General features: G+C 50.3%; 1 protein-coding gene across 3 annotated transcripts in view; it reads left to right on the top strand.

Annotated features, from left to right (window-relative positions):
• Positions 1-22,903, top strand: part of TMEM63B (transmembrane protein 63B) — a 94,942-nt gene that overhangs the window by 48,441 nt on the left and 23,598 nt on the right. For 2 of the 3 annotated variants that reach the window (XM_050950014.1, XM_050950015.1), the window contains exons 2-6: positions 5,563-5,758; positions 7,969-8,048; positions 14,128-14,166; positions 21,655-21,745; positions 22,809-22,846. In XM_050950014.1, coding sequence (XP_050805971.1) covers positions 5,585-5,758; positions 7,969-8,048; positions 14,128-14,166; positions 21,655-21,745; positions 22,809-22,846 — 422 coding nt within the window. In that variant the 5' untranslated portion in view covers positions 5,563-5,584. The remainder of the gene's footprint in view (positions 1-5,562; positions 5,759-7,968; positions 8,049-14,127; positions 14,167-21,654; positions 21,746-22,808; positions 22,847-22,903) is intronic. The other variant, XM_050950016.1, reaches the window with a different exon arrangement.

Genomic DNA, 22,903 nt, shown 5'->3' with positions numbered 1-22,903 from the left:
CATGTCTCATTAATCAATTGGGATTCTTTGAACATGTCAGTAAAATAGTAGTAATGGAGATCTGGTCATCCTAATTTACTGAAACAGTCAAAAAGCCTTAATAAAGTCTCTCACAAAAAGGCTATTAAGGAAACTAGTGATGGGAGGAGATGTACTGTCATGGATCAGAAGCTGAATAAGTGACCAGTAACAAAAAATTGGAATAAATGGTCAAATTTTCAACATGACAAAAGGTTGAAAGCAGGGTGCCACAAGGTTCCGTACTATGATGATGATGTTAAATATATTTATTAATGCTCTGGGCAGGAGGGTGCGCAAAGAAGTAGCCAAATCTGCACATGACTTGGAATTTTTTAGGTTAGTCAGGACCAGACAAGACTAAGGAACGCCAGAGTGACATGACATATAGCTAAGTGAAGGGGCAAAATAATGGTAGATGAAACTCAATATTGAAAATTGCAAGGGAATGCACATTGAAAGGAATAACTTGTATATTGCTCAGCCATCGCAGGTTCTAAATTAACTGTAATACTCGGGGAAGGAGTGGGATGGTTCATTAACAACTTCTGCTCATGATCCTCAGATGCATGAGGAATAGGATAGAGAAAAGTACTGAAAATATTATCTCATTATGTAAATCAATGGCACAGCCTCATTTGGTAGGTCAGTAAAGTCCTTGCAGGCAGAGGAGGTATTCAGAGGTGGGCAAGAAGATTGAGCGGAGGCTGGGAAAAACTTTGCATGAAGGGAGATCAAAATAACTGGGACTGTTTAGCTCAGAGAGGAGGCACATATATGTGGACATAATGGTGTATACAACAAAGAATGGTCTAGGGAAGTGAGAGTGGATGCTCTTAGGCTATGTCTACACTAGCGCTTTTGTCGGTCGGAGTGTGAAAAAAACACACACACACACACACACACCCCCAATTGACATAAGTTAAACAAACAGAAGCACCAGTGTGGACAGCCCTATATCAGCAGCAGATGCTCTCCCACCTACATAGCTACCGCTGCTCATTGGAGTGGTTTAATTATGCCGATGAGAGAGCTCTCTCCCGTAAGCATAGAGCTGGCATCAGTAAAGCGGTGCTGCTGTGAGGTCTCTAGTGTAGACATAGGCTCATTTACTCTTTCTTATAACACAAGTGAAAGGAAAATTGAAAGGGAATAGATTTTAATATGGATAAAAGAATATGGTCTGATTCGGCATAATTAATCTGTGGAACTCACTGTCATCAGAAGTCATTGAGGCCAAGAGTGTAGCAGGATTCAAAAAAAGTGTTGGCCTTTCTGTTGTTAATGAGAGCATCCAGAGTTACACTGAAGAGGACAGAAACCCTCCTGTTTCAGGGCATGTGCCAGCATTCACCTGACAAGGCTAGGAAGATGCTTCCCTGTAGATGTTTTTTTCCACAATTGCCCATTACAGGGATCATTACACTTTCCTCTGAAGAGTCTGGTCTGGTCACAGAGAGGATACAGGGCTAGATGGACCTCTGGGCTGATCCAGAATGGCAATCACTGTGTTCCAGATCCACAAAGGTATTTTGACTCCTAACTTCCATTGAATCCAATGAGAGAGACATGGTGGGGGAGATAATATCTTTTGTTGGACCAACATCTGTTGGGGGAGGAGACAAACTTAACAGAGCTCTTCTTCACTGCAAATGACAAATGAATTCAATGGAAGTTAGGAGCCTAAATACCTTTTGTGGGTCTGTTCCAGTGTTCCCAACTCATCTCACACAGGGGCCATTGAACAGCCATCCTGCCGTTGTCTTATCATTTGCAACCTGGGGCAAGGAGGAAACTGGAGTCTCGGAGGTTAAGGCTCCCACTCTTGCTGCAAGATCCCCAGAGCCAGCTTCTGACCTCTTCTCCACCTTCTGAGCTTGTGTTTGGCTCCTGGGTTCAGGCAGCTTTGCCTGGAGTCCCCTCCCCACCTCAGTATGTTTCTCCTTGGAAATCCTGTGAATGGTTTCTTGGGGATTCAGATGGTCTGCACGCTCCAGTTCCTGAGAGCGGCATGCTGCAACTGAGTGAGTCTACTGACCTGTGGCTTTGCCAGTGCTGCTCTAGCATGAGCACCCAGGTGCCTTTGTGATTGCCCCTGTCTGTCGTTGGGAGCTGCAGGCAGAACCAAACTGAGTGAAGGGCTTTCTGGGCCACGTGGAACTGACCCTTGGGAGGCAAGGATGCACAGGTGGCGCGTCCAGGGCTCCCCTGGCCCAGGTATTCACATGCACCTGGCTGTCAGGTGCCCCAAGCTCCTCTTCCTTCTTGCTATCATGGTCCTTTCTTGTCTGAGCTGTATCTAATTGGCTGTAATGACAGCCGTTCAGCTCTGTTACTGTGGCTGTGGCTGAGCTAAGCGAGGCTAATTATTGTGCAGCTGCAGATATTGCATGGAGAGGTGGGGAGTGAGTCTCAGAGGAAACTATAGTCTGAGCTGTGAGGAAGCTTAGCCCTGTCTCTGCAGGATACATGGCTGATCCTTGAGCAGTCTGGTTTACCTACTTAGATCCTCAGAGCGAGGCTCTTTCAAGCTAGCCAGCTCTGGAGCCTGACCTGGGTTTGCTTTTTAAGGGTTTAGCCTTTACAGCTCCTCAGGGTCCCTCCCTCTACCGCTCCCTGCCCCCTTCTGACCAGGCGCTGCTCCCATCCTCACCTCTGCCCATGCATGGATCTGATAGACACAGCTGGAGAATCTGACACACAGAGCCTGGGCGGCCATTGGACAAAGCAAGCTTCCCCCATGCCCTGCCCTGGAGGGACCTACCTCTAGAGAGGAGATGGATCTCCGTTGCCCATGCAGTCCTTAGACCAGGGGCGGGCAAACTTTTTGGCCCGAGGGCCACATAGCGTTTCGGAAGTTATATGGAGGGCCAGATAGGGGAGCCTTTGCCTCCCCTGACAGCCAGGCATGGCCCAGCCCTGCCCCTTATCCAACCCCTCCCCACCTTCCCGCTTCTCGCCCCCTGACAGCCATCCCCGGACTCCTTCCCCATCCAACCCCTCCTGTTCCCTGAAAGTCCCCTGGGACTCCTGCCCCTGCCTGTCCCCCACCCTCCCACATCCAAATCCCCCTCCTTTCTGACCGACCCACCAGGACTCCTACCCCCATTCAACCTGTTCCCCACCCTCTGACCGCCCCAACCCCTATCCACGCCCCCACCCCCTGGCCACCACCCTGAACTCCCCCGCGCTCTATCCAACCCCCCTGCTCCCTACCCTCTTACTGCTCTGCCTGGAGCATCGGTGGCTGGCGGCGCTACAGCCATGCCGCCCGGCTGGAACCAGCCACGCCACTGCGCAGCGCAGAACACTGGGTCAGCCCCGGCTCTGCAGCTGCGCTGCCCCAGGAGCTCACAGCCTGGCCACCCAGAGCATTGCGCCGGCAGCAGAGCGAGCCAGCTGAGGCTGCAGGGAAGGGGGAACAGTGGGGACGGGCTGGGGGCTAGCCCCCTGGGCCAGGCGCTATAGGGCCAGGCAGGAGGGTCCCACAGGCCATAGTTTGCCCACCTCTGTGTTAGACTGAAGCTGCCTACAAGAGGGCTAATCGATGCTAATTGAGCTAGTTCCTGCTGACAGTGGTGGTGTTTTGTGTGAGGGTGATGGGGCTATTTCCTTCTCTCTTTTGACTCAGGTCTATAAATAACTAATCTCTGCCCGTTCCGGATCCCCTGGAGTGGCTGACGCTCACTTTTGCGCTGCTCCCTCCAGCACTTTTTCCGGTCCTTTATCCAGTCTAGTTGTGAACATCCCAACTGATGGAGTTTTAGCCCTTCCCTTGGGACAGTGCGCAGCCTCCTAGATCTCAGCCAAGGTTTCTGATGCTCCTCTTCTGTCATTTCACTCTGTCGCTTCTCCTTGACTCTTCCTCCAGTCTCTTTCCCCCCCCCCCATGTTCATAGCTCTGATTTCTAGCAGATTGTTACCATTTTCTCCTTTAATTGTCAGTTTCATATTTCCCTCCAGCCTCTTACCATTTTTAGATGATCCATAAGGGTCCTCTTTAGAGCCCATTGAAGTTGGTGGAAAGATTCCCATTGACTCCAATAGCTGTTGGATCTGGCCCTCTAGGCGTTCCAGGTTTGTTGATGCCCCATTGTGAAGGTCTTGCTCAAAGCTGGCTGCAGTATTTGAAGTGGGGTTTCTCCAGTGCTGTATCAAACAGAGCCTCCGCTCTCTGATCTACGCGCAGCCCAAAATCGCAGGGGTCCTTATTTAATTTTGCTGCTCAACTCCATTGCAGGCTCCCGTGTCATTTGCTCTGAGCTGCCCAGGTCTCTCCCTCCCACAGAGTATCTGTTTCTGATTCATTTTGCCAGGATGAATAAAGCTGGCAGCCTCTCATGTTATTCGTCCCTGATCACTTTGTCACAGCTTGCCCTTGCTGTCCTGCTTTCCCCTCTCCTCTCTAATGATGTCAGCACCCTCTCTCTCTTATTCTCACCTGTGAATTTAATTTAAGGTGATGTTGGGCTTCTTTTTCAGATCATTAATGATACTCTTAAATAAAATCCCAGCCTCCTCCCAATTGCCAGTGGACACCACTAGCCAATCAATACGCTGCTGTTTGTCATGGCCTTTTGTTTACAGTTCTTCCACCAGCTCCAATCCATGTGACTAGGTCTCAGCTGAGCCACTGGAGAATTATTTTTTCAAGAAAGAGCTCCTGGGACACAGCAGCAAATCTCCCTTCCCATGGACCAGTGTCCAGACAGCCTTGTGCTGGGTGATGATGTCCAAGCTCCCAAGCTAAACAGGGTGGGGCTGGCTTGGGACTTGGATGAGAGATTTTCACGAAAAACCCAAGTGTTCCAGGAAGTAGTGTTGACCATTCAGCAAGGGGTACTCTTTTTCCTCTTGGTCAGTAATGAGCCAATGTCCCAGTGTGGTGCTTGGTCCTTTATAAACCACCCTAATGCTGTTTCTCGTCACTGCTTCTGAAACTGTGATCCACTGTGATCCCAGCTCCTCTTTTCCCCCTTTTAAAAGATGGGCACTACATTAGCCCTTCTCCAGTCTTCCGGGACCTCTCCTCTCATCCATGGGTTTGCAGATATTATTGTCAATGGCTCTGAGTTTCTTCAGCTAATTCTTTCAGCACCCTGGGGTGAATAGCATCAGGCCCTGCTGATTTGAATTTATTCAAATTGGTTAGAAGATCCCTGACATGTTCTTTATTTATTCTGAGCTGCATCCCTTCCCCTTTATTGTCTGTGGTAACTTCACTAGTCGTCTGGTCACATGTTATTTTTTGAGAGAATTCTGAAGCAAAGTAGGTCTCGTCTTCCCCAGTCCTTTGGTACCTCCCTGGCTCTCCAGGACTTCCCACAGGTGATCGCTGGCCAGTTAGTAACTTCATTAGCCAGCTCCCTTTGAGACTGTAACGCAAGAGGCCGCTGTGCGGAGGAGGTTGGATGGAGGTTGTGGGAGATGGCAATGGCTGAGCTGGCCTTGGGATCTCCTCACCTGCCACTACCTCCTGTTAAGCGGGCTGCAGACTAGTTGGTCGGGTGTGTTTCTAACTGTGTCTTTTCCCCCCTCCTCCAGGTAAGACGATGAGGCAGTAGAGATGCTTCCCTTCCTGTTTGCCACCCTGGGCTCAGCAGGAGCCACCTGCAAGGTCCCCGACTGTAACAGCACCAAGGATTACTGCTACAGTGCCCGCATCCGCAGCACTGTGCTGCAGGGCTTGCCCTTTGGGGGAGTGCCCACCGTTCTAGCCCTGGACTTCATGTGCTTTCTGGTAAGTCTCCCGCACCACTGTGCTGTTGCTGTTTGCCGGCGGGGGAGGGGAGGTGTATGGCTGTGAGGATGAAGGATGGACACAACTAGTCAGAACTCCTGGGTTCTATCCCCAGATGTGGAAGGAGGAGTGTAATCCACTGATTAGAGCTGGGGCGCGTGGGAGTCAGGACTCCCAGCCCTGGTTGCCCGCTCAGGAGAGAGAGTGGTTAGAGCTAGGACTCCTGAATTCTCCTCTCACCTTTTGTCATCTTGGGCAGGTCACATGACTGCTCTGTGCCTCGGTTTCCCCTCGGTGAGGCAGGGATTATGACCTCCCAGAGGTGGTGCGGTTCTGAAGCTCAGAATTAGCACTTGCCAAGCGCTTTGACAAAGCACTAGAAAGCACAATATTGTTCTCTCCTTACCCACCCATGTGCTGCTCTAACGCAGCCCCCTCCCCTGGCAGCGGTAGCTGGCCGGCTGGGGAACCCCGGCTCTCAGTCATCAAAACACAATGAGTTTTTTTTTTTTTAATAGTTTTAAGAAAAAAATGCCACGGTTGTGTCCCTGCTGAAATGACGCGGCGCAGTGCGGGCAGGGCGAGCTTGCCTGGCAGCCCTGCCAGAAGAAACAGTGCCAGGGCGTTCAGTATCCATGGTCTATTCAGTCCTTTGGTTTCTCTAGCTGGGCTGCTGACGAAAGGGCCGGTTAGGGCCAGCTGAGACTATCGTGATGAGCAGACTCGGATTCAGGCCTCCCAAGCCCGGCTTCGTGCCACATCCCTCCAGCCCTAGCTCATGTCACGCTAAGGAGTGGCCTGAACTTGAGAGGCAGGAAGACAGGGATGGGGAGAGTGTCGGGGCTGGGAACATGGAGGTTTAGGGTGGCCACTAGGGCGATTTATGCGACTAGGGCCAACCTAATGCCAAGGCAATGGGCTTTCCTGCCTTGCCAGCCCCGAGCCCCCTCTGATTCTTCTGCTGCTTACTGCGTAGTCCGAGAACAGATGGCTCAATCTCCGCTAGTGATATCGGGGCTTGGGAGGCAGCAGGGGGTCATCTGTTTGTGCTCTGGAGAACAGGCCAGGTCGCCACCTGTTATTATTATTGGTTTGTATTACCATAGTGCCTAGGAGCCCTAGTCATGTGCTAGGTGTTGGACAAACGCAGCCTTGATCTGTGTGCGTTGCTGGCAGAATGGATGACCCAGCATGCTTCCGCTCTACCTGTGCATCAGCCAGCAGCCGCTCCTATGGGGCCCTGAAGCTAACAATGCCCTCGCTCCCCCCCAGTTCACAGAGCTTCTTCATATGGGGTCTCTGTGTTGGATCCACATCTCTGGCGTGGCCTGTGTCAGCTGTAAGCTGTGGGCACACGCTGCTCATGGTTGGCTTGTCTCCTCTCAGCCCCTGTCCTGCTCGGATGCATTTCCGGGCTGGGACAGGATCAGCTGCGGGCGAATGCTGCCATGCCCTGCTGTGGAGTGCTTTCAGAGGAAGGAGCTGTAATATGCAAGCAGTGTAGTTCCCAGCCACTCTTGGAGCAGGATAGCAGCTGGGGAAGGTACTGGAGCTCTGGGCTCTGGTGGGAGAATGCTACAGACTCACTCCAGGGAACAGATGTGGGCAATCCTGCATCCCTCCCGTTTTCTGGGTCTGGGTGCCCAAACAAGGGCCATGTTGGTGCCTTGCCAGGAACTGCAGGGCTGCACCCAGCACAGCCAGAACAGAGCAGATTGCAGCCCCCTTGGAGTCCAGGAGTTCTGCAGTGCACCCCTCTCCTCTGCGCTGTATCTTTTCCCCACCCTACCAAGAGCGGGCCTCAGGGAAGCTTTTGCTCTCCTATCGTATGCTGCCATCCATTCAGCTGCAGTAGCTGAGACACCCAAGCAGAGCCTGACACTCGCTCTGTAGTGCTGCCACCTCTGACAGCAGGTCAAGCTGTGATAGCGCGAACGTGGTCACTGGGAGGATCTCGTGCTTGTGATGTTGGATCCCACTTCCCTGTCAGCTCCTCTCTTTCCAGGTCTTGCTGCGGCACCTGAGTGACAAGAGTCCAATTCCTTATGCCATACAAGCAAGCCAAGCACAGATCCAGCTGCTTCCTCTGTCCCCTGCCATTGTTCCCTCCATGCCAGGCAGATGGGCGGTGGGGAAGAGGGGGATCAGGGAGGGCTGCTTCCACAGCCAGAGGGGCTTTGTCTCATAGCTTCCCCTTTGCACTTTTGCAGGCACTGTTGTTTGTCTTTTCGATCTTGCGTAAAGTAGCCTGGGACTATGGACGTCTGGCCTTGGTGACTGATGCTGACAGGTAAGGTCAGGATGGGGGTGGGCTTGAAGAAAACGGGGTACAAGGTTAAACCCTCTGCTCTGTGCCTAGATGGCAGCGGGGGTGGGGAAGGAGTAGTGCTCAGGTTGGTCTAACCCAGTGAATCCCAGGAACAAGAGTCCCTGCAGCCCAACATGCCAGTCCTTTGTCATTCCGACTTCATCCCTGTGCAGGAGCAAACTCTGGTGGCTCTGAAGGTAGGATTGTAATGTATGGTTTATGATTCCTACAGCAACAGTGTGCACAATACTTTGCAGGCTCTACAACACAGGACAGCTCCCTGCCTTGTGGGAACAGCAATAGCCCAGCAAGGGATGGGCAAGGAAGAGGGTGTGGTGGGGAAGAGGCTATGGGAGGGCAAGGTCTGATGCAATAACAACTTTGTTATCTGGAGGAGATTGTACCTTTTCTTTTCTGTACTGATTTCTTTTTAAGTAGATTGGGAGTCACGGGCTGGGATTTCAGATACTGTAGCTCTTAACTGTACAGGTCATGGCACTAAATCTGAGGAAGCAAAGGTAGCCAAGCGTGAATGGCTCAGAGGCAGGGCTCTGAGCTGGAAGTGTGAGCAAAGGGAGTCCAGAGAAGAGATCCCAGGGAAGTTATTGATGGCTGTGTAAGTGGCTGAAGGGAAAGCTTTCCCCCTAACTGCTAGTGGAATCTTAGTCTTAAAATATAATTGAACATGGCTAGGCTAAGACACTGCCACGTGAACTGAAAACTGGCTGAAGGACTGAGCCAAGGGTTCCGATGATGAAGTGCAGTGTATCAGCTGGAGGAGGTGTCTAAAGATCCGCGCTGGTTAGGACCTTCTTTACTGAAATGGCAGAAGAGTATGTGAATGTTAATGAGTCTGTTGCAGGACTCCAGCTTGACAGTGATGCAACAAGAGGCAGAGTAGGTTCAGGGGCTGCGCTGTTCTCCTTATTCCATGATGTTCCTTGTTTCAAATCCCAACTGCTAGATGATCTTGTGTTGAGATGCTGCTCAGCTCTGGCAGAGAGGGCCTTTAGAATGGGTTCCATGCTCTCTGGGTCATTGCACCCATGTACATTAATTCCAGTGCCAAGCTCAGGCCTCTAGACCAGCGTTTCTCAAGCAGTGGCTCACAACCCCAGGGGGGCATCAAAGGCAGTCGGGGTCATGACAAGAAATTGGAAGAGTTATTACGCTGTAAAGCACAGGAAATCTCACATGCCCTTACACTTCAGGGTCCAGTGTTCTCCGCCAACCACACCCACAAATGAACTATCCAGGCTTTGCGCTGTTTGCATTGATACATCTCCTCCTCTTCCTTTTTATACAGGGGGGATTGTGACATTTTTTGACAAGGAATAAGGGGTCACCAGCCTGAAAAGGGTGAGAGACACTGGCCTGGGTCATGCTGCCCATCTCGTACACCCAGCACCAACTGCCTGCCCTTGTAACTGGCCCGGTCTGCTCTTCCCAGGTTCCCCATTTGTTCTTCAGCTTTAGGGGGGACATTTTTTCTCTGTTGACTTGCTCAGTCCCTTTGAGAACTGTGCAAACTTCAAATCTCCCTGCCTGGTCCTCTCCTCCCACCCACTCACCAACACATCTTTCCTCCAAACTTAGCTCCCTCAGACGTGGGTGCCCTCCGGACCACTCAGAGCCTCCTTCTGTGTGGGATGGGCCCCGCCTCACACGACAGGTGAGGTCCTATTCAATCCTGGTGCAACCTGTGCCTGCTGGGTGTAGTGCTCTGTCCTCCTGTAATGACACTTAGACCACTTAGAAATTAATGAGTCTGCTGCAGCCTCAGCTAAGAGACATGTGCCTTTCAGCTCATGCATTAAGCTTCGGAGGTCCCAAGTTCGATCCCATCTGCCGAGAACCAGGGTCTGTTGGCATTACACTGGCACAGCTTGGCTAGCAGGTGAATCCTCACCCTGTGCTCAGACAGCCTGCTGCACTTGCTAGCACCTATCCGTGAATAACCGCATTATGTCTGGCATTATGTCAGGGTGCTGCCAACTGGAAGAAGAGCTGCAGCTAACACGGAACAAAAAATGCCCAGCTGGCAAACTAGGGCACTAGGAGGACCGGAGGAGAGTCGCTGAGACAGCAGCAGGTATTGGCAGCAGAGCATCCCCATCTGTTTGCACATAGCCTCAGTAGCACAGCCATTGGTCGGGGCTCATGTGAACTGGCAGGGAAGGGCTACATGGGAGAATTTGCAGGAAGCCATGATCCCGGCAGGGGAGTTGAGGGGGTCACTAGTTTGAGAACTGTGCCAGTTTCCAGCTATTTCATGCTGGCCTTCTAGCAGACAACCAGGTTCTCCTATCCATCCCGGGGCAGGCAGCAGGGAAAAGGCGACTGGGATGCTGCTTCCCTGGGGAACACTTTGGATTTTCCCATGAAATGTGATGCCCAAATGCTGCTAGCTTTGGGTTGGGACAAAAAACCCAGCCCCCATGGGATCCTAAAGGTGACAGCTGGCCAGAGCCCAAAGACACTCTGTGTCTGTGCACTGATGTACGACCCATGTACGGAGACACAGCCCCTGCCCCAGGGGGCCTGCCGTCTCAATTAGACAGACAAACCTTTTGCCCCTCGGGTAACCCGCAGCACGGACACACTCCATGCAGAACAGATAGGAGCTGGAACAACAACATTATCTGTGTGAGGGTTTTTCTGGCCACCTCCTGTTCCTGACTGAGGCAGGGAGAAGATGAGAATGCCTCTTCCAGTCCTGTGCAGATAATTGTGGGGAGCTGGTGCAGAGGCCAGGGCCATTCTTTCAGGTCCTATGTTTGCTACTGATGTGGATGGGAAGAGATTACATCCCTCAGGTTAAAGAAGAAATCTGGGGCTGAGAGGAGGCAGCCAGAGTCCTGTCGCATCACAAGGGAACGCAAATTGCTCTGCCCCATCAGTAAATGGTCCCATAGGGCCGATTCGTCTAGCGGCAGGAGTGGGGATGGGAGATCTCTGCAACTGGATCCTTGGGAGCCGTAGGGTGAAATGTTTCCAGTTAACATAGAGTTGTTAAAGATGAAGGTGCAACAAAGCCCAACATAATCTTCAGCTGTGAGCCTTGAGATGGGACACAGAAAATGCATTTAGCAGAGGACCACTAGGCATCACTTTAAAATGATAAAACTCAACTTTATTCAAAAGCAAACTGCATCGCTAAGCAAACAGGGATGCAATTACTACGTAATCAATGAGCGATCAGTCCACTGACAGCAGCCTGATGATCCCGGAACCGAACGAGGCCCTTTGGATGTTTATTGGAGCTCCTTCCAAATTAACAAATCGACTCCTTTTATTTTATAATCTATTATCATACTACTTAACATTACACTGCCCCTTACCATAATTACATTTCCTCCTCCTCCTCATTGGCTCTTTACATTACACATTATGTAAACGAACATCTGACCCAATGTCCTTCCCATGCTATCAACAGACAGAATTATAATAAACATTCACAATTCTCAAAAACACCCATTAGAAACCCTGCTCAAAACATAACGGCACCGTAACCCTGGCTCACGTCCTTGCTAAATGCAGTTTTCCCATCTTACTGTCTGCGGCTTCTCGCTAACTCGCAACCTCCATTCCCCTGTCTCCTCTACACTTAGGCCCTAAATGTAACTCCCACTAATTTCTTAATCTAAGCCATCCTATAGGCTGCACCGTGCACACTGTGTGTGGGTGGCCCTGATTTGTCTCCACTTCTGCTGGTGGAAGCTCGGTCAGCTGCATCAGTGTGTGGCGGGAAAGGCTGCATTGAGGACCAGGGCCAGAGGGCAGCACCCTCGATCTGAGGCTCTCCCAGATAGGTGGTTCCCTGGCGCCAGCGCTCCTGGTCTTCTCTCATGTCACTGCTGACTCTTTGGCCCCTGCCAGGGAGGAGGGAGTTCTGTGATGTGACACTTTCATGCAGCCCATTCAGGATGCACCAGACAATGGAACATGGGTCAAATCCTGCATCCCTGGGAGTCAGTGGGGTTTTACCATCATCTTCAGTGATCTCTGCCTCTAGGAAAGGCAGAGCTGCTTGCCCTAAACTGTCCCCTCTCCTAACATAAAACACAGGGCCTCCTTCCCTCTCTGTCAGTCTGGGCTGGACGGACAGCACTGTAGGGAGAGGCCTCCATGCACAAGAACTGCTCAAGGGAAGGAACAAAAGAGAGACGGGAAGGGAAGCTGAACCAGCGGGTTCCTCTGACTTAGCCTTGCAGGGATCTTGGCCTAGCCTGGAACGGCAGCACCAGATCAGAGGCCCCAGTCAGTGCAGTTCTCTCAGCTCACCAGGCTCGATTCTTCAGCAGCTGGCCCAGTCTGGGCTGGAGCTGGGCTGACATTCCCAGGGAGAGAAGTTCCTGAAGATCAGCTGGTGTTTTCTCTTTCTTTTTTAGCTGCCATAGGAGGGTCCCACCTGGTTGTGGTGGCCCCCTCTGCTGGAATGGCAGGACAGATTACTCAGCACATTTGTAAAGAGCTGTGCATCATGGGATACACGTGAGTTCCCTGGGCCTTACACTTGTTACACTCCTTACACTAGGGAGTGGAGAACTCATTTCACCAGATTTAGGAGCCACTTGTATATTGTTGGTTCTAGATTTGGGACAGAACCTGGAGTTTTGGGGGTTCCCTGAGTTCTGGGCTGCTGTGTATTTCCTTATTTAATTCCCTGAGGCCAGGCAAGCTAATCTGTCCTTGAAGACAGTGTTTGCACTGGCTCAGGAGGGAAAAACAATGTTTGCTTCATTCCGTTTGGGGAAGCAGTAGTTTAAGTGATGGGGCAAATGTTCTGCAAAACCCGAGATTTAGATGCAAACCCAAGTAGAATCTGAGAGGTTCCCAGAGCCCAGCGCATCCTAGGGTCTCCCACTCCAAACTAAAGACCCTTCTCTAGACTGCCTCTACTGCAGTGCAGATCTCATTGGTGTGTGTTACAGACGGAGCCAGCACCAGAGGTATCAGGGTTCTCCTCCCACTCTGAATTCTGGGGTACAGATGTGGGGACCCGCATGAAAGACTCCCCAAAGTTTATATTCTACCAGCTTAGGTTAAAACTTCCCCCAGGCATAAATTCCTTTCCTTGTCCTTGGATGGTATTGCTGCCACCACCAAGTGATTTACACAAAAATTCAGGGAAGGATCACTTGGAATCCCTATTCCCCCAAAATATCCCCCCAAGCCCTTTCATCCCCTTTCCTGGGGAGGCTTGAGAATAATATGCCAACTAATTGGTTAGCAGTGTGAGCACAGATCAGACCCTTTGTCGTCAGGACACTGAAATCAACCAGGTTCTTAAAAGAAGAACTTTATAATAAAGAAAAAAGTAAAAGAATCACACCTGCAAAATCAGGATGGAAGGTAACTTTACAGAGTAATAAAAAGATTTAAAACACAGAGGACTCCCCTCCGGGCTCAGCTTCACCGTTACAAAAACAGGAATAAAACTACCTCTGTATCACAGAAATTCACAAGCTAAAACAAAAGATAACCTAACGCATTTCCTTACCCTACTTACAAGTTCTGTAGTTTTAGATTGATTATTCCAGGTATATTTTCAGGAAATGTTGTACCTGCTTGGCTTCTTCCTCCATCCGGAGAGGGAACAAACAAAGAGAACAACAAACAAATCCTCCGCCCCCACTCAGATTTGAAAATATCTTCTTTCCTCCTTGGTCCTTCTGGTCAGGTGCCAACTAGATTATTTGAACTGCTTACCCCTTTACAGGTAAGGTGATTCAGTACAGCTGTCAAGGAGGGATTTTATGCTACTGCATACATAAAGGTTGTTACCTTTCTCTCTGTATTTATGAAAAGAGATGTGCATGAGATTTCCAGACAAACATGAAGGGCCTTGCGCTGAGGTGCCTGCAGCGTGCTGGGAAACTGAGTGCTGCAAGGAAGTTTTTCCGTTATTTTCTCTCTCTGATCTGATTTGTTGACAGGTTTCTCCCCAGGATGGTGAGGAGCAACCCGGCACTGTGTCTGCTAGGGCTGAGGAGGCTCCCTGTGGGTGCTGCAAAGTTCCCATTGTTGTAACCCTCCCTTTTTGTTTCTCTGCCCCCAGGCGGCGGCGCTGGCAGATGGAGCGAGAGGAGCGGGAATAGTATGTTGTTGTTTTTTCAGGGTATTTTTTCTTCCCTCTCTCTCCTGTTTTTTTCCTTTGGAAATGGCTAGGGGTTCAGGGCAGGGATTAGTGTCTCCTGATCAATGCAGATTCTTCAGCCATACGTCAAAGCTGGGAAGGGACGGGGCTCGTTCTGGTCCCTCTCAAACAACAACAATGCCACTGTGATCCTGGGAGGGTACCACAGCACTTACCCTGCTTCACCACAAATTCATATGTGTTCTGGGACAGGGACAAAATCGTGCCCGTTTCCAAAGGCTGGCTGGGTCCCCACACTGCTTACCCCTAGATCTTTTCCTCCACCCTTCCCCTGTGTGTCTATGGCTAGTGAGGCAACAGGGATACTTGGGAACCCTGGATACAGACTACCTGTCATTATTGCTGTTTTATTGGGGTGAGTAGGGAAAGGGGTTTCTCTCACCCCCTGTTCAGAGCTAGGCTTTGATGATATAAGCTTTAAGGAAGCCAGAATTCAGCTACCACACCCGAAGAATAAGCAGCTGTGAATAATGCACTGGTGCACTGTCCCATCTTCTCAATCCCTCCCTCCAGCTCAGCCAATAATGCAGACATGAGCTTCCTATTACAGAACCATTGCCAGCACCATCTGGTACCTTGGCTTGGCACTGCGCATTGTAGACCCCAGCAGCAAGTATGTGGGCTGGTCAGCCAGACTCTGAGTAGCCCCTTGTACAGCCACACGTTCTTCTTGTTTCCCCACTGGGGATGTCCCTTTGCATTTTGACTTTTTCTTAAAAATGTTCCATCTCCAACAGAACAGCAGTCTAGAACATAAGAACAGCCACGCTGGGTCAGACCCAAGGTCCAGCTAGCCCAGTATCCTGTCTTCCAGCAGTGACTGGTAGCAGATGCTTCAGAGGGAATGAACAGAACAGGCGATCATCAAGTGATCCAGCCCCAGTCGTTCGGCAGTCAGAGGCTTAGGTCTGATAGCTGAGTCTTTGGCTTGAGAAAGCGTCTGGCCCTCGTTCTGTGTGTCTGGCTAACTTGGGGTGATGCAGGAAGCACCAGTGCCCAGTCACTCATCCCCCTGCATGTGGGCCCTGACTGGCTGATGGGACTCAGGCCAATGCTGCGCTGCCAGCGTGAGGACTACAGGAGGAGAGGCCTGCTTCCTGTAGCCATGTGCGCCTATGCAGGGAGAGAGCATCTCATGCTGGTCCCAAATCCTGCAGCTTTTCTTGTGTTTGAATCTTGGTGAGGCTGTGTGATGAACTGTTCCCAGACTAACTTATCTGCCTTTTTGCTAACAATGTGCGTGCTGGGCCCCATGTAGAGAGAGGCCCCATCTCTCCTAGCCATGGTGCTGGCTGGGGGGAGGCGCAGATCTAACTGTGGGTGCTGCCCAGGGAGATGCAAGCAGGTACTGGTTGCTCTTTGAGTCCACTCAGTGTGAGCGAGGCAGCAGAGATGGGACAGACCTTTCACACCACCCACTACCGGGGCCTAGAGCAAACACGTCCAAAGAGACTCCGCGGCTTCTCCCAGTTCTTCCTCCCTCTTTCTCAGCCAGTAGCAGGCACAGGCCTCGTGGGTGGTCTCTGGAGGGGGTCTCCCCAACCTGCTGTTTGAACCTTGATGTGAGGCTCACCTCCAAGTCATGGAGCTGAGGGACGAAACCCTGTCCAGACCCCTCCTCTTCCATGGCTGACAGCAGCTTCCCTCCCCCAGTTATAAGCTGGGCTGGGACATCGCACCCACGGAGAGGCAGTGCCAGCCACAGTGAGCCTGGTAGGTTCCCGCTGGCACATTGCTCCTTGCTAGCAAATATCTGGCAGCTTCATGTGGTGTGTTTTTGTCTCAGTCTGTCCCTGCACACTCCTGTCTGTCTGCTTCTGCCCTGGGCCTCTCGGTCATCTGGCTCCCGGGGAGTCCCCGCACAATCAGTGAGTCAGCTGAAGCAAAGGAGAAGGCCGGCTGCATACCATAACGAGACCAGCCCGCATCTCTCAGGTAGGAGTGGGGAGCTCACAGCCCTGCATGGCTCCCCACCCACGCGGCTGCTGCATCACATCGACATCACACCGCTGCAAACCTCCTCATCTGCCTGGCAACACGTTGCCCACTGGCTCCCCCTGGTGGGTGCTGTATGTGTTCATTTCCCTGTGCACAGGATTTTCACTCCTCCAGTGAGTCATAGCTGCGCAGAAAGTGAATTCTGGACGATGCAGATGCGGGGAAGGCCTGCCTGGTCCCATCTCGACTGGCTCTTGGAGACCAGGCAGGATCAGGCCCTACAGCAAATTTTGCTAGAGCTTTGCCCAGCCTGGCATTAAAGGTCCTAGTTGCCGGGGCTGCCAGCGCCCCGTGGGAGCCCAGTGTATCTCATTTCAGGAAGTGTCTCCCAAGTGTCATTCGGAATAATCCTTTTTGTTAATATTGCAGCATTACTCCTAGTTATGCCTCTGCATCCCCCTAAACAGACCCTCCTCTCCTCCTCCTCCCCCCACTCAGTTCCCACTCTCTCATTGCCGAGCCAAGCTCGTCAGATTTAACCCTCCTTACTCTTTTCTCTAAATTGGTCCCTCGCTGCCTTTCTCTGCACACCCTCGGTTTGTCGTCTTTCTGGTACTGAGGAGCTCAGAACAGAACACAGTCACCGAGCTACGGAGCCAGAGAGAGGAGCTAGCCCCTCCCTGCTCCAGGCCATAAGGCATGTGGAACTGAGGGGCCCAGAGCTGAGCGCGGGATCCCAGTGTAAGTCTCCCAGGGCAATGGAGAGAATGACTCTCCCTTGTGGAGGGGTTTGTCTGCATATGCAGCCTAAGACCTGCAAGCATCTGTCTCATCAGCTCTTCGCTCTCATTTCTTCCCACACCCCTTGAAGCTTTTTTAATCACCCTTCGCTCATGGCATTAATTCCTATGTAGGTGGCAGCTGGGATGGAGGGAGAGCCAAGTTCTTCCAGAGCTGCTCTGCTCTTCTCCAGTCTCCTCTCAGGACACTTGGCAGGCAACACGTATCATCATAGGCCTTACCAGGGAATCGCTAATGAGGACCATTTGCCTCTTTCTCACTTGCTGGGCCCCTGACCTCCCTTGGGCTCTTCTCCATCTGATCCTCTGCCTGGTAGTGCCTGTTACGAGGGTCCAGTTTGAATGGCTCTATGTTTCCCTCTGTTCCTATTGCTGCCAGGTTTTCCCACTTCCTTCAATTCATCCCTCCTTTCCCCTTCCAGGGTTTTAGCCTGCTGGGACTCTCCCACTGTTTCTCTTCTCGGTGACTTCAGCTGCTCCTTTGGCCCACAGCTCCAATCTTGTCCAGAACAGCAACCAGCTTGTGGCTTATTTGTGAACAGCCATCTTGGTCTTTGCTCATAAAGAGAGGCCTTCTGCATGTCCCACATCAGCCAGCCTTGAACGCTTCAGCAGCAAGCTGCCCCAGAATCTGCCATACCCAACTGCTATGTGGTTCAGGGCCAGTGCTGCAGAGCTGAGGCCCAGCTGCCACAGGGTATGCTGTATCCCAGCCATTGTGTACTCCTTGAAGCAGGTCTCTGCCTACTGGAGGCTTTCAGGGCTTAGCCATCTCCAGACCTCCCCTCTTCACTGATAGAACTCTCTGAGTGTCCTGCTGTTTATAAGTCCCACCTCAGGTAATCACATGCTCTACCTTTGCTTCCTCAGCAGCCTAACTCCCACTTTCTCAAGCTCCAAGTGCATGTTCAGGTCCCCCACTTTGTTCTTTGGCCTCATTTCCTTCTCAGCTGTGATGCTACTACTGCAAAGCATTCCAGGATCCTGACTTCCATCATCACCACCTCCTCTGGACAGAAATTACCTCTTCCTCTTCTATTACTCCCTGAACAATTTGCTTAATCCAGATAATTGGTGTGGAAAAGGGGTGAACAGAAAGGTGGCAACATTTACCGAGTATACAAAATAACTCAAGATAGTTTAGTCCAAAGCTGACTGCAAAGTGCCAAAGCAATCTCACTAAACTAGGGGGGTGGGAAATAGCAAATGAAATTCAATGTTGCTAAGTGCAGAGTGGTGCACGTTGGAAAACATAATCCCAACTATACATATAAAATGATGAGGTCTAAATTAGCTGCTACCACTCAAGAAAGAGACCTTGGAGTCCTTGTGAATAGTTCTCTGAAAACATCTATTCAGTGTGCAGCTGAGTCAAAAAAAAAGTTAACAAAGTTAGGAGCCATTAGGAAAGGGATAGATAATAAGACAGAAAATATCATAATGCCACTGTATAAATCCATGATACGCCCACATCTTGAATACTGTGTGCAGTTCTGGTCGCTCCATCTCAAAAAAGATACATTAGAATTCAAAACGGTACTGAGAAGGGCAACAGAAATAATTAGGGGCATAGAACAGCTTCCACATGAGGAGAGATTAAAAAGACTTGCACGCTTCAGCTTAGAAAAGAGACAACTATGGGAGGATATGATAAAGGTCTATAAAATCATGTCTGGTGTGGGGAAAGTGACTAAAGAAGTGTTATTTACCTCTTCACATAACATAAGAACAAGGAATCAGCCAATGAAATTAATAGACAGCAAGTTTTCTTCACACAGTCAATCTGTGGAACTCCTTGCCAGGGGATGTTGTGAAGGCCAAACCTATAACTGGTTCAGAAAAGAATTAGATAAGTTCATGGAGTGTAGGTCCATCAATGGCTATTAGCCAAAGATGCTTAGGGACACAAAGATGATTAGGGACACTAAACCTTCAGCTGCCAGAAGTATCTGGCAAGGGCCATTGTCAGAGAGAGGATACTGGACTAGATGAACCATTGCTCTGACCTAGTATTGCCACTCTTATGTTCTTATTAACCCAGCCCCCTACACACACTGTCTTCCCTCTGTTTTCCTAGCCCTTTGAGAAGGGGTTTCCAGCCAGACTCTGCAGTACGGACCCGGCTGAGGCTATGCAGCAAACCCTGCTGGGCCTGGCTTTGAGGAGCAGGGAAGGAACCTCAGCCAGACCTCTCCTTTCACCTGCCTCTGTGTTTCCCAGCTCTAGGGTTTCCAGTTTGAATGGGGGGCAAGCTGCTACTCCCACTGTGCACAAGCCCCCCTGCTCTTGAACCAGCTTGCAGAGGATGAGAGGGAGTCATGATGGAGGTGTGCAGGCAGGATCAGAGAAAACGGGAAGAGACACTCAGCGTGAGGAGTTGGGGAAATCATGGAAGAATTTATGGAGTGATGCATGCAGTCTTCCATTCCCAGCTTCTCGTAGAGGTTTAGGGTACCCCCAAGAGTGGCCAGTTAGGGACCTCAGTGCCTTTCTCTGAACCTTTTCCAGTTCCGCTATGAGCTTTTTGAGATGGGGTGACCAGAACTGAACACAGTATTCAAGGTGTGGGCATACCATGGCACTATGGTATTTTCTGTCTTATCATCTGTCCCTTTCCCAATAGTTCCTAACATACTGTTAGCCTTCTTGACGGCTGCTGTGCATTGAGCAGTGGTTTTCAGAGAACTATCTACGTTTACTCCAAGATCTCTTTCTTGGGGAGTAACAGGTAACTTAGAACCCATCACTGTATATGTATAGTTGAGATTTTTTTCTCCTAATGAGTGTTACTTTGCACTTAGCAACATTGAATTTCATCTGCCATTTGGAATGATCTTGGAAATGAAATATTTTATAATATTTTGCATTAATATATTTGCTACACTGTGTGTGTTTAACATACATACTACTACTTTTTTTTTTAATTCACTCTCACACCAAACCACTTATTCATCCAGAAGGACATAGGAATTGAACCATCACAGTGGTCCATCTTTTCCAGGATCCTATCTCTGACATTGTTCACTAATGCCAAGTGCTTCAGAAGAAGGTTCGAGAACCCCTCTAGGGGATAATTCTAGAACAGTGGTTCCCAAACGGGGGTTCACGAAATGTTACAGGGGGTTCTCAGGAAAAAATTCCCTAATGGCAGACAGAGCTGTCCCTAGGGACCCCAGGCAGCACAGGACCAGCAGCTTGGAAGCCCCTGGACTTCCAAGAACTAAGCAGATCAAAGCAAGCATCTCTATCACACTGAGGAGATTTAAACTTCAAGCCTCCTTATAAGAAATGGAAAGGGAGGTGGATATTTTTTGCTGTTTTTAAAATGAAATATGCAGCTAGTGTTGTTTTTAAAATTATTATGAAGGACAAGTTTAAGCTTTGTTGTAATGTGTGTTGTTTACCTGAACTGCTCAAGACCTGAATGCTTGTGTAAGAAGAGTTGGCTTTTTAGATACCTTCATGCTGTTTCACATCTGATACTTCTTGATGAAACATAGGAGCCTTGTCTTATAACAGGCTTATTCAAAGTAATACAAGCTACGAAAGTGAGATCTTGGAAGAGTGTTGCCATTTTCATAATGTAATAAAAAATAGTGTAATGATTAATAATTAATAGTGTGTAATAAGCATGTCATAAAAACAAATTTTATATTTCCAAGATCACTGCTTTTATAACTTATACTCAGGTAAAAGAGAAAATCCCTGGAAATACTCATTTTTAGGAGGGGGTTTGCGAGACTTGACATTATGGTGAAAGGAGTTCACAGGTTGTTAAAGTTTGGGAACCACTGTTTTAGAATAACCTCCCTGTATAGGAAGCCCTGGCAATTGACGATCAGCTGAAGTGTTTCTAGCCCTTAAACATTTCTATCCTAGCTAGTAACTGTGAGTTTATATTTATTCCTATAAATGTCTGTTTCTTACTGTCTTTTAACCTTGCTTAGCTCTTGTCCTCAATAATATCCTGTGACAGAGAGTTCCAGAGGGTACTGTTCACATTGTGTGGGGTATTTCTTCCTTTCATAAGTTTTAAAGTTTGCTTCTTAATTTCCTGGGGCACCTCCTTGCTGTTGGGTTTTAAAGGGGAAAACTGGAGCTCCCAACCGACCTACGTGCTACTGACCTACCATTGGTTATTGTGTGTCCCTTTATTGGGTCACCTCTTATTCATCACCTCTCTAAACTAAACAGTCCTGACCTCTCCTCCTGTGGCAGTCTTTTCAGGCCCCTCTTCACTGGTGGGTATGGCTGTAATCTATTGTGTCCTCACTCTCTCCTGTGCATGTGCACAGACTCGTCATGTTCTCCGAGACTGTGTCTGAGCTGCTGCAGGGTGTCTCCAGCCAGGCCTTGGAGCGAGGGGTTAGCAGGGAGAGTGGAAGGACAGGGAAGCTGCTCACACCTACTTCCCTCTGTCTGTCCCTGCGAAGGCCGGCAGAGCTGGGTGTCCGTGAGGCTGGCCCTGTGCACTGCAGCACACCCCCTGTACTCCAGTCTGAACAGTGCTGTCTGAGGAGGGGCTTTCCACTAACTGCTGTCCTTTCTGCTCTCTGAGGCTCTTCTCACTCCATCTCACCTGGGGCAAACTGACCTGAATTAACCTCTGACCTCCTGGGTGCTGCTGCCTGGCTGAGCTTCTCTCTCCTCCTTCGTTAACCCTTTGATTGTCCCCCCTCTGTAATTTCAGCGTGGCATCCGCTCTGCACTCCGACAGCCATGACCGCTATGAGCGCCTCACCTCCGTCTCCAGCTCCGTGGACTTCGACCAGAGGGACAACGTGAGTAGCAGCAAAAACTAATCCACTGCCTGCCAGCTGAGCAGCTCATAGGCCATCACATGTTAGCCAAGTCTCCCAGCCACTGGAGAAATGGAGCAGTGTCATCATCCCTGTTTTGCAGAAGGGAAACTGAGGCACAGAGAAGGGAAGCCATTTGCCCAAAACCACATGTAAATGAGTGAGGGAATAGAACCCAGGAGTCCTGGCTTCTAGTCCCATTCTCTAACCACTAGACAATACTCCCCTCCTAGAGCTGGGAAGGGAACCCAGGAGTCCAGGCTCCCAGCCTCAACCCTCCAACCAGTGATTAGATGTCTAGCTAGCAAACTGTAGACCCATGGAGAGGTGACTGGTCACATGGTGCTGGCTCCTCTTCACATCCAGCTGCTAAACCCCATTACAAGCTATATATCTACTGAATGTTTCCCTACTGCCCCTTTTCCTGTCAGAAGCAGCTCTGGTGAAATGGGATGGGTCTGGGTAGGCCGACAAATAGGAGGGTGGTTCCTGGGAGACATGCTCTCTGTCCAGGTGTGCACCATATCATGAGAAGCCCTGGTCTGGTTCCTGCTGCCTCTCTAGTCCATCATGTGTTTCTTCTCTCCTGTTTGATGGCTGAGGTGGCCCCTGGGGATGTGACCCTGCACTGGGACAGCTGACTTCCTGGCAGAGCTCCTGTGCTAACATTGGGGTCTACACTGTCCCCACTGCCCACTGTAATGTAGCAAAATGGCTCCTTTGACCTCATGATTCAACTGGGAGGATGACCAGCCAGTTGGTGCTGGTGTTGAGCCTGGCCCGTGTCATATGCAAGCGAGCGACTGATGTGTCGGGAGAACTTGTGACGGGGTCCTACATACCTGGGCATTTGTGGTCTGTGTGCCCTTTTAGCTTCCCTTTCGTGGCAGGGGTAACCACTGGCCCTGGGGAAAACAAGGAAGAGGAGCCTTATATTGTCTGGGGAGAAGAGAGCAGTAAGGCTGGTCTCCTTGGGGTCTACCAAGGGGGAGTAGGACTGAGAGAACCCTCAGTAACCTGGGGCTCCCATTGTCTCTCCACACAGGGCTTCTGCTCCTGGCTGACAGCCATCTTCAGGATAAAGTAAGTGGCCCTTGAATCCAAGTGTTGGTTCTAGAGCTTAGCCACTGCCAGGGCCCA

The sequence above is a fragment of the Gopherus flavomarginatus genome, chromosome 4 (assembly GCF_025201925.1).
Source record: "Gopherus flavomarginatus isolate rGopFla2 chromosome 4, rGopFla2.mat.asm, whole genome shotgun sequence".
Lineage (NCBI taxonomy): Eukaryota > Metazoa > Chordata > Testudines > Testudinidae > Gopherus > Gopherus flavomarginatus.
The sequence above is the reverse complement of the archived record's forward strand: the minus strand, read 5'-3'. Positions and strand labels throughout refer to the sequence as shown.